The 12,068-nt window shown below is 41.8% G+C and overlaps 1 protein-coding gene across 1 annotated transcript in view; it reads right to left on the bottom strand.

Moving 5' to 3' along the window:
- PTGER2 (prostaglandin E receptor 2) overlaps nt 1-6,807 on the bottom strand; it is a 33,538-nt gene extending 26,731 nt beyond the window's left edge. Inside the window, exon 1 of the mRNA XM_040332069.1 lies at nt 5,604-6,807. Coding sequence (XP_040188003.1) covers nt 5,604-6,392 — 789 coding nt within the window. The 5' untranslated portion in view covers nt 6,393-6,807. The remainder of the gene's footprint in view (nt 1-5,603) is intronic.
- Nucleotides 6,808-12,068: the final 5,261 nt, after the last annotated feature.

Below are 12,068 nucleotides of genomic sequence, written 5' to 3'. Positions count from 1 at the left end.
TCGGGGACAGTCCCTCGAAATCGGGGACAGTTGGGAACAATGCATTATTGCACTTTGACAGCTTTGTTAAAGCGGAGTTCCGGCCACAATTTCACTTTTTAAATATAAATACCCCTGTAATACACAAGCTTAATGTATTCTAGTAAAGTTTGTCTGTAAACTAAGGTCCGTTTTGTTAGGTTGTTACAGCATTTAGACACTTTATAAAATAGAAATTAACTGGGGCCATCTTAAGTGTGGGCATCATGAAGCCTTTCAGATCTTGCACATGCTCAGTGCTGCACAAGCAGTGTCAGATCAGGTTTCAGCACCTGTGCTGTCCAAGTCACATGATTCTTTGAGACTGGGGAGTGCACAGACTCCTGGAAAGTTACACCCACTACATTCCCAGGAGTCTGTGCGGTGTAGGTTAGGAAGCATTAAGCACCTAGGTGCAGGAAGTGGGAAGATTAACTATTCTGCCTAGCAACAACACTTTGAAGGCATCTAAAAAAAAAAAAAAAATTCGTAAAGGACTAATGACATTTTTTTAAAACTACTGATGTAATGTTATATTTATGGGTGGAACTCCACTTTAAAGCGGTAGTAAACCCGCTGCCGTTTTTTTTTTTTTACACCTGAAAAGCAAAAGCCATAATGAGCTAGTATGCACCGCATACTAGCTAATTTGTAAATACTTACCTTGAAACAAGGTGTGAGGATCTTACCTGGTCCACGCCGAGGGAGATGTCATCTTGCCTCGGCGTGTCTTCCGGGTATCGCCGCTCCAGCACTGTGATTGGCTGGAGCGCGGATGTCGTCACTCCCCGGCAAGGTCCGGCGGCTGCCGGGCGTTTAGCCGAGGATCTCTGATGCGCATGCGCCGCTGCGGTCAGCGGCGCATTGCGAGGGGAATATCTCCTAAACCTGTAAGGTTATTCTTTATACCTACAGGTAAGCCTTATTATAGGCTTACCTGTAGGTTAAAGTGGTAGTACAGAGTTTACTACCACTTTAACTTCTTAGCAACCGCCCACCGTAGATTTACTGTGGCAGGGCAGCCATTCTGCGGCAGATCATGTACCTGTTATGTGATCTGACCGTTTTGGGTCTTGGGTGGGGGGGCGCGCGCAGCGGGAGCCAATCAGCAGGTTTGGCGTACGCAATGTTCACTGGGACCTGCCCATCCTCCTTGAGAAAGGCAAAACAGCTGTCTGCCTATGTAAACAAGGCAGACACCCGTTCTGTGAGAGAAAAATGTGCTGATCTTCTGCTTCTGCTAAGCAGGAACTCAGATTTTTACATTCCCTCGGTCAAAGCACACCCCCCCCCCCACACAGTTATTAATCACTCCCAGGGAACACGTTTAACCCTTTGATCGCCCCTGATGTTAACCCCTCCCCTGCCGGTGTCATTAGTACAGTAACCGTACATATTTTTTAGCACGGATCACTGTATTAGTGTCACTGGTTCCCAAAAAGTGTCAGGTGTCTGATTTGTCCCCCGCAAAATCGCAGTCCCGCTATAAGTCGCTCATTTTCGCCATTACTAGTAAGAAAGGAAAATATAACATAGCTGTAACATTTTTGCGCAAACCAATTAATATAAAAGTATTGGGATTTTTTTTACCAAAAATATGTAGCAGAACACACATTGGCCTAAATTGATGAAGAAATTCGATTTTTTTTTTTACATTTTTTTTACTGAGAATGATTTATAGCAGAAAGTAAAACATATTGTTGTTTTTTTTTTGTTTTTTTTTTTTCAAAAATCGTCAACTTTTTATTTATATATAGTGCAAAATATAAAAACTGCAGAGCTGATCAAGTACCACCAAAATAAAGCTCTATTTGTGGGGAAAAAAAAACATAGATTTTTGTTGGGGTACACGCCCGCGCAACTTTCAGTTAAAGTAAGGCAGTGCCATTTCGCATAGAAATGCCCTGGTCATGAAAGGGGGGTAAACCTTCCAGAGCTGAAGTGGTTAAATACGTTTCTATTGAAAATGTTGTTAAAGGTTGTAAACGTATGGAGCAAGACAGAAATGCCACAATCAGTCTAAACAAATGTAAAGAAGAAAATAGTCTGGCATTAATCCTCAAGTCACGGTTGAATCAACTGACTGCATTGAAATGTGCCTTAGTGGTTTGCACTTCTGCCTTTCCGTGCTGGTTGGAATCCCAGTCAGGACACTATGGAGTTGATTTACTAAAGGCAAATAGACTGTGCACTTTGCAGTTGCTCCAAAGCTTAGTAATTCACGTGCAAGTAAAAATACTGTTTTTTTCCCCTTTACTTGCACGTGATTGGGTATTCCTTGCAAAGTGAAGCTTTACCTCAGTTACTAAGCTTTGGAGCACCTGCCCTTGCAGAGTGCAACTGCATTTTGCAAAGTGCATAGTCTATTTGCCTTTAGTAAATCAATCCCACATTCCCCCTGAGATTTCATGGGTTTCCCTTGGGTATTCCATTTTTTTCCCACACTTCAAAGACATGCTGTCTTATCTGTCTAAAAATGTGTCCCTAGTCTGTGTGTGTATTTTGATAAGATTGTAAGCTCCTTGAGGACAGGGACTGATGTTGTTGTGTATGTACATTATGCAAAGCGCTGTGTACATTTTTGGTTCTATAGAACTACTTATTGTAAATAAATATTTTATTTCTCATGTGGGTCCGCAACCAATGCAAAAAGTTGGCTATAACATGTGGAAATACAATTTTTCAATTTTGATTCAATGTATCATCAAAATTTTATAAAAAGAATCAAACATGATTGAAAATCTGAACACTTTCAATCATATTGCTTCAGAAAACTTGACCTAAAATGTATCTCTTGCGGAAGGTTTAGACCCTTTGTCAAGTCTTTGATGCTGTAGATGTCCCCATTGGGGTGATTCGCCCCTCTCTATTGGTGATCATTGTCAACGAGACAGAAAATGATGCAAAATCCCGTATTTTAGAGTTGTCCACAAAACACATCTTTTCCATTGACCACTATCTAAGAGTGTAGATTCCACATACTTTTTGGAGACTTTCACTAACTATCTGTTGTGTTTCTGGGAAAGGAAGTAAAGGAAAATGTCCCCAATGGTACACAGACAGCAACTAATATACCGGAATGGGTTTTAATTCTACTCATTAAAAATGTTCGGACTATACATTTTAATATGCTGCTGTCGGTAAGTTGCCCTTTTTCATTACCTTTCAATAGTATTATTACAATCTACAGTTGTTTAATAGTGTTTGGAATTCCCTAAAAACTGATACATATACGGTCAGAATTTGAGCCCACAATGGGTCCTTTTCACTACTGTCTACGCTTAGATAAGCTGGCATTAGAGGTGTTTGTTACCACCTCTAATAAACAAAGACTGCTGCCAATCTAATCATTCACTTATATCAGGCTCTCTTTAATGTCTGCGCCCAGCTTTGATGTCATTAAACACTTTATTAGTCCAGCCAATTATCTAGTAACCCTCTACACTATCAAAATGGTTTAGTTAATCCTTTTAGGCCGGGTTCACACCTATGCGAATTGGTTGTGGCTTAAACCGCATCCAATTCGCATAACATTATAAAATACATTGATTTCAATGAGGCTGGTTCACATATGTGCGATGCATTCGCACTGCGCATTGCCGAAAAAACGTGTGCGTTGTCTAGGCATTGCGGTGCGTCTCAGGTGCGAATTCAGGCCCATTATCGTCTATGGGCACGCATCCGATTCGTACATGTGTTCATTTCTCTTCAGGATTTCTCTCATTCAGCTCAATACACTTCCCCCCTCTCCCAAGTCTCCAAATTCGCATCTAAAACGGAGCTGATCTTATCTCTCTGCAGAGTGTGAATCCAGCCTTAAATTTTATATCGATACCATTTGAATTTTAGAACTATTTCTCTATACTTAAGTTTTATAATAAGCAAAGAAAGGAAGTTTAAACTTGATACATTACCCACGTGTCCCTGGAGTGAAAAGAGCATATAGGAACCCTGGCAGATACACTTTTTTAATTGGCTCTTATGGTGTTATATAAGATATTTTTGCTGTAATGCTTTGATCCAGATCCAAACGCAGAATGAAGGTTAAATGTAAAAGCATATTATTTGTTGCTCTCTATAACCTCAACTCATAAAAGTGCTTAACATGCTTTATATATCCTGTTCTGCAAGTAGAGTGATCTAAACGGATCCACCTATCAGCCTATCACCTTTCAGGCAGACCTGTTTGTAAGCTTAATGTTAGACCCCATACACACTATACAACTTTTGTTGTCAAATTTCCTTTAGATTTACTAAAATCATGTAGTGCAATCTGAGTGCATACAAATTGAAACACTTATGCCGCGAACACACGATCATTTTTCGGCATGAAAAAAACATTGTTTTTAAAAAATGTCATTTAAAATGATCGTGTGTGGGCTCCACATAATTTTTCGGGTTCTGAAAAACGATATAGTTTTTTCGAACATGCTGCATTTTTTAACGATGTTTTAAACGATGTCGTACGTGTTGTACGTCACCGTGCTTTGCTAGAGCATTTTTTTTAAAATGATGGTGTGTGGGCACCGTCGTTTTAATGATGAAGTTGGAAAAACGTTGATTTTTCTACATGCCGAAAAACTTCGTTTTTTTTTTCATGCCGAAAAATGAACGTGTGTACGCGGCATTAAGGTTTGACCTCATATGGTTTTGGTAATTCTGAAGGAAAAAATCTTCAGAAAATTGTATATTGTGTATCCAGCTTTAGTCTAATGTCAGGGTGATGCAAATGGATATGCATCCACTTACATGCGATTACCTTAAAGTCCATATAGGTTTTTTTTTAAAATAGGTTTGTGCCCCTTTTTTTTTCTCTAAACATAAGTAATCCGTTTACTGTGCCTGCCCATAGACCTAACTTGGGTTAATTTGCCTCTGATCACAAGTTGGTGGAGAAAAACGTACACAAATGTCACTTTTGTGACAGGAGTGACAGCCACTCCATTCGCTTCAAATTCAGCTGGGAATCTGTTCGTGGATCCTCTGTTGATCGGAATGGAGGACAGCCATCTGAAAGGATCTTACATTGTAGTGTTTTACTGTTTTACTTCTATTGTAAGAGAGAGATGTTTTAACTGTAGCTACAATTAAATAGAAAATTCTCTAAATTACTGCACAGGTTATCACTGTGTTCAATGGCATTTGATTCAGGTTGGGAATAAATGTGTGTTTTTAAGAGGTAGCTATTGAACAAGAAAATAAGGTGTTTGGTCATAAAATACCATAGATAATACTTTATGAGACGAAAAACCGGTTAAATGCCTGTTTCAGTCAGAAAAATAACAATAATGTAATGGACGTTTTGTGTATTGGACATTTTTAGGAGGAAATTATCGTGCAATAACGTAGAGTAGAGTTGAGAAAACTGTCCTAGTAAACGGAGCCTTGTGGTTTGTTGTGCAGTGCTGAAACCTTTCACTTTCCACCCTAGAATTATTTAGCAAAATATAATTATTGGCGACATGGCTAACAGAGTATAACCCTACAGGTGTGTAGAGCTGTGTGAACAAGTAAAATGGAGAAAAGGAAAACACACAACTCCTAGCTATATTGGTTATCCCTTAGCAAATAACTTTGCAACTTACCGTAAAAGGTAGCGAACAGATAATGAAGGTGATGGTCATGATGAACAGCAGAATAAGGTGGTCAATCTCCTCAGACATGGAAATCCTGTCACGCTTATTGGCAGTAATGGAACCAATCCTACGGGTCTTCTGCCTCTTGTGCATCCTGACCAGACTGACAATGACCACAAGGTTACAGGTCAACACTGCCATGATGAGGATGAGTAGAAGGGTGGCGTAAAGCATGGAGTAGATATTGCTGAGATTGGAGTTGGTATTTCGACTCTTCATGTCAATGAAGCACCATGTCCCGGGACAATATTGGATAAACTCCCCAAAGTTCATTACTGGGAAGAGACAAAAGAAGATGGACAAGCCATAGATTACTGGGAAGGTGATGACCCCGCAACGCTTCTTGATGAACTTCTCATAGAAATAGGGGTGCCCAATGGCCAGGGCTCGCTCTAATGCCGTAGCAAAAAGGATCATCATGGTGGCCAAGCTGAAAAAAGTCATGGCAAATGCAAAATACTTACAAAGTCCCATTTCGACTAGCGAAAGCCCCCTCGCATAAGAGGCCATGACTACAGGGCTGATCATACAGGTGCCGAGTAAGTCTGTGATAACCAGTCCAGAGACCAGAATAAAGAATAGAGAAATATTCCCTCGAAATTCCCTGCGACGAGTCTCCAGCAGCACCAGGGCAATCACGTTTCCCACCACGCCAGCAGAGAACATCACGGCGGCGATGGCTGGGCTATCGGTAGGACTTAGGTGGGTAAGGTTTCTGCAGTCCGATTCCTCCATCATAGTCCAAAGAGAAGCAGGGCTAAAAATTCAGCCCTCGGGGTAAGACACTGCTAGATCATTTGGTCTTCCCTGATCGACACATGGCAGCACATGCAGACTTGGTATTTAGCAGAGTGAAACTTCACTCAGCCCAGGCAAAGAGGGAAGCCTGTGACATCATAAAAAATCTCACTCCTCCCCAGAGCACACAGGGAGGGAGGAAAGGAAACACAAAGACACAATATTACATGGACCACTTGATCTTTGTATGCTTCAGTATCCTAGGACTCTACAAGACAGAAAAAATTAAAGTCTTAACCAAGGACACTTACACTGCTCATGGCCAGATTTCCTAGGTCAGCAAGCCTCAAAGCCAAGGTGCTGCTTCTGTATCCCTTGTGTTACAAATGAAAACTTCAGCAGTTGCACACGAAACAAATCCATGCTGCTTCTAGTCCCTCCCATATCCTTACCCACAGCAAGTTCCCTGCCTATAGAGTGAGCAGCATCAGCCTGGTCTTTATTCTGAGTAAGCAGTGTATGTAGCAGTGTTTTATGACTCTGTGACCTGGGAAAGTCTAGCTGGAGGCAGCTGAAAAGAGTCATTTGCAGGATTCCACTTTCACGACAAGCTACGAAATTTTTATTTAGAGATTTAAATCACTTAGCGCAATTCTATTTTGCACTTTTTTTATATACAGATTCTGATCTTCAGTTGCATAGCTCCCTAATGTCCCTGATTTCGAGGGATTGTCCCTGATTTGGAACAAAGTCCCTCTGTCCCTCATTTGTCCCTCACTTTGGTCTAATCTATATAGTTATATATAAAATGCACTATTTATCTATCAAAAGGTGTTTCCCAGTGCTAAGCCTTTTATTTTGATTTCTAAATTGCGGAATTTGTAAATTTCAAAAGCCAGTGTAAAGGAATCGTGGTAAAAATTAAAAAGCCCTTGTGGGTTTAACTTTTATTAATTTTTTGTGTAATTCTCCTTAAGGACTAGAAGGATTTACCTACTTCCTGACACCCTCACTCAGATTAATTTGCAGAAATCAGCAAAGCTAACTTTACTGGGGAGTGGGGTGGTTGAAGCCTCCAAATCTAGCAGGCGGCTTCTCACATTCATGTTCATTTCTGCAAAGATAACCATAGCCAGAAATTGGTTCCACCTAAAAATGGAACTTCCGCTTAACCCACTCCTCGCCCCCTTACATGCCACATTTGGCATGTAATTTTTTTGGGGGGGGAGTGGGGGCTTCAGGAGAAGGGGACTTCCTGTCCCACTTCTTCCTTCCGCTGAGGGGCTGGAAAGGCGATTAGCTTAATAGCCTTCTGGCAGCCCCTCCCTGTAGGCGAGCGCCTGTCCAATCGGACGGCGCCGCATGCGCAGTGGGTGCCCGGCCGTGAAGCCGAAAGCTGTCACTGCCGGGTGCCCACACTAGGAATGAAGACGCCGGAGCCGTGGAGCAGGTAAGTGTCTGTTTATTAAAAGCCAGCAGCTACACTTTTTGTAGCTGCTGACTTTTAATATACTTAAAAAAAGGGCTGGAACTCCCCTTTAAAAACTAACTTGGCTGATGTTAAATGAAAGTTTTGACAGTGCCAGCACAAGATAAAATGAAACTATTTCATAAGGTGTGGGACCCATGGATTCAATATCAATATCTTACGAATGACCCCAAAATGGTCACAATTTAGCTTATTTTCTGCAGTACGGGTATTCGGGTGCTGAGCCAAAGCTCCTCCCATCCCCCCCCCCTCTTCTCCAACCCTCCTTTCATCCCCCTGTTTCCTTCCCTCTAATTCTTTCTCTTTATTAACTTTTCCTGCTTTCTGGTTTTGGGGTCAGATTTGAGCCTTATGGGTCTGTTTGACTCCCCCTTTTTATTTTGTTTCATTGCATGTTCAAGACTGATCGTTGTCAGTTCATGCTAACTAGGTGGGGACCTACGCGGCCTGGAGAGTTGAGCCCCCCCCCCGATAGGTTGATGTGGGGCGGCTCTTGTGGACGGACGGACTACCTGCCGTGGCTCAGGTTATCAGATGGGCTTAGGTCCTGGGCGTAACGGGCCAGTACAGGCTATCTTGTTGTACTAATAGGCTCCAGCCCACACTTGCACTTATTTTTGTACTTCTTAATTTTAAGGACGGGACTGAAGTTTTACAATCCCAAAGTGTTGTATCGATACTGTACAATGAAAAGTAGAGATTGTTATATTTTTGTATTGAAAACTTTAATAAAAATAATTGAAACATACCTACTTCCTGACCGGGCCATTTTTTTTTTCACGGTCGTGCAACGCTGTACCCAAACAAAGTTGACATACTCCCCCCCCCCCCCCACAAATAGAGCTTTCTTTTGGTGGTATTTAATCCCCTCTGCGGTTTTAATTTTTTGCGCTATAAACAAAAAGAGCAACAATTGTGGGAAAAAAATTTTTTTTGCTTTAATAAGTATCCCTAAAAATGTTCTTTATCAGTTTAGGCCAATATGTATTAGGCTGCGTTCACATTGCAGCGTGGAGCCGCGGTGACGGTATAGCCACGCTATTTGTAGCGCGGCTATACCGTCGTGTTTACCGCAATATTCGGGAGCTAGCGGTGAGGTTTTAACCCCCACTAGCGGCCAAAAAAGGGTTAATACCGCCCGCGTTGCGTTGCGGTATTACCGCGCTTTCCCATTGATTTCAATGGGAAGGCGCGGTATTGGAGCGGTGAACACACCGCTCCTATACCGCGGTAAAGATGCGGCTAGCAGGACTTTTGGAGTGCTCCTGCTAGCGCACCGCTTCAGTGTGAAAGCCTTCGGGCTTTCACATTGAACACTACAGGGCATGATTTTTCATGCGGTATAGCAGCGCTATTTTTAGCGCTGTACCGCATGAAAAACGTCCCAATGTGAAAGGGGCCTTATTCTTCTACATATTTTTGGTAAAAAAAAATATGTGATAAGCATATATTGATTGGCTTCCGCAAAAGTTATAGCGTCTACAAACTATGGAAAAGATTTATGGCATTTTTTTTTTACTAGTTATGTCGGTGATCTGTGATTTTTAGCGGTACTGCAACATTGCGGCAGACAGATCGGACACTTTTGACACATTTTTGGGACCATTGACATTTATACAACGATCAGAGCTATAAAAATGCACTGTTAGCTGTATAAATGTCACCTCCAAGGAAGTGGTTAACACTAGGGGGCGATCCAGAGGTTAAATGTGTTCCCTCGTTAGTGTTTCTTACAGTGGGGAGATGGGACTGACTGGGGGAGGAGACATATTGCTGTTTATAATTACTACAAACAGCAGATGTGTCTCTTCTCCCCTGTCGGAACAAGGAGTTGTGTGTTTACACACACAAATCCCCTTTCTGGCTCTTGTGGCCACGATCGCTGGTAGCCGGCGGCGATTGGGCCCGCTGGCCACATGCATCGGGTCCCCCGCCGTGCAGCGGGTGCGCGCCTGCTATGGCTCTTAAAGGGGAAGACGTACAGGTACGCCCTTTTGCGATAGCAAAACAATTTACAAAATAATGTAAAGTAACACCTTTTTTTAAAATATGAACACATAACATGATACAAATGTATGTATTTTGGTAAAATTGTTGATGTTATGAATATACAGTATGTATTTATACATGCTAGGAGCCTAAAGAAAAAAGGGGGAGTACATTTTGTTTTTAAATAGATGTATATCTTCATTGTAGCTGAACTCATAAATTCTGTGAAATTATAAGGTGATTAACCACTTGACCTACGGAAAATTTACCCCCCTTCATGACCAGGCAATTTTTTGCGATACGGCACTGCGTTTTTTTAACTGACAATTGCGCGCTCATGCAATACTTTACTCAAATAAAATTTGTCATTTATTTTCCACAAATAGAGCTTTCTTTTGGTGGTATTTGATCACCACTGCCTTTTTTGACCAACAATTTTGAAAAACTGCTATAAAACATATCTAATAACGTAAAAAAAAAAAATCTTTATAAAGTTAGGCCAATATGAATTCTGCTACATACTTTTTGGTAAAAAAAATCCCAGTAAGCATATATTGATTGGTTTGTGCAAAAGGTTTAGGGGCAGATCCACATACATCTGCGCCGGGCGCAGTGTATCTAAGATACACTACGCCGCTGTAACTTACTTTGCTTTGGTTTTAATCCACAACGAATCCGCGCCATAAGTTACGGCGGCGTAGTGTATCTCTCGCGGCGTAAGGGCACGGAATTCAAATGGCTGTGATGGGGGTGTGTTTTATGTTTATACGTCGTGACCCGACGTAATCAACGTTTTTTTTTTAACTGCGCATGCGCCGTCCCTGGGGGTATCCCAGTGCGCATGCTCGAAATTAAACCGGAACCAGCCAATGCTTACGACAGTGACATCATTCTACGCAAATTCCTATTCGCGAACGACTTACGCAAACGACGCAAAAAATTCAAAATTGTACGCGGGAAGGACGGCCATACTTAACATTGAGTACGCCACCATATAGCAGCTTTAACTATACGCCGGAAAAAGCCGAACGCAAACGACGGAAAAAAATGCGCCGGGCCGACGTACGTTCGTGGATCGCCGTAAATAGCTAATTTGCATACTCAACGCGGATTACGACGGAAACGCCACCTAGCGGCCGCCGAAAAATTGCATCTAAGATCCGAAGACGTGCGCCTGTCGGATCTAGCCGAGATTCCGTCGTATCTTGTTTTGAGGATTCAAAACAAAGATATGAAGCGGGAATTTTGAAATTACGCCAGCGTATCAATAGATACGCCGGCGTAATTTCTTTGTGGATCTACCCCATAGTGTCTACATACTCTGGGATACAGTATGTACTCAAATTTTTATTCATTCAATTTTTTTGATACTAGAAATGGTGGCGATCACCGATTTATAGCAGCACTACCATATTGCGGTAGACATTCTGACATTATCTCCCACTTTTGACACTAATACAGTGATCAGTGCTAAAAATATGCACTGCCACTGTACTAATGACAGTGCCTGTTTTTGTGTACTTTATGTGGTGCTTTTACTAAGGGAAGTGATGGATTTTATTCCTTGATTTGCATGGAAAGAAAATCCATCTCTTCACCCCGTATCAGGACAGAGATCTGCCTTGGTTACATAGGCAGAGCTTCGTCCATACTCTCTCCTCGCTGATCAGCGTGTGCCACCAGACGTCTGTTGGCCGGCACCCGCTGATCGGCTTGTTCTGTATCTAATCACAGCACAGCCGCGGTGGGCGACCCCTACCCAGAAGTGTTGGATCATGTACTAGGTACATGATCCAGTGCAGGGAGCTGTCCTGCTGCTGTATACGTGTGTAATGCAGTCAGCAAGCGATTAAATGTGCACCAAAGGGAATACCCCTACTTTAAGGTCATAGTATGAATAATGAACATAATTCAAAGAGTTAATTTCTCAACAGTGTTGCAGTTATACAAGAATAGAAATGGACATTGGACCCAGATAACTTTAGGAATCAAATAATCTTTCCTAAGCTATTATCTTAAATCTTTTATTACAGGAGATCTATAGTCACAGCATATACATTCATCTTATAACGTCAGCATTCGAATAGTGATGCAAACAGTATTTGTTATTAGCATATATAAGCTTACCTGAAAAACCTAGGGCCAGATTCACAGAAGAAATACGCCGGAGTATCTACTGATACTTCGGCATATTTTCA

This window comes from Rana temporaria, chromosome 13 (genome assembly GCF_905171775.1).
Source record: "Rana temporaria chromosome 13, aRanTem1.1, whole genome shotgun sequence".
In the NCBI taxonomy this organism is placed as follows: domain Eukaryota; kingdom Metazoa; phylum Chordata; class Amphibia; order Anura; family Ranidae; genus Rana; species Rana temporaria.
Note: the sequence above shows the minus strand (reverse complement) of the source record. Positions and strands in the feature narration are given on the sequence as shown.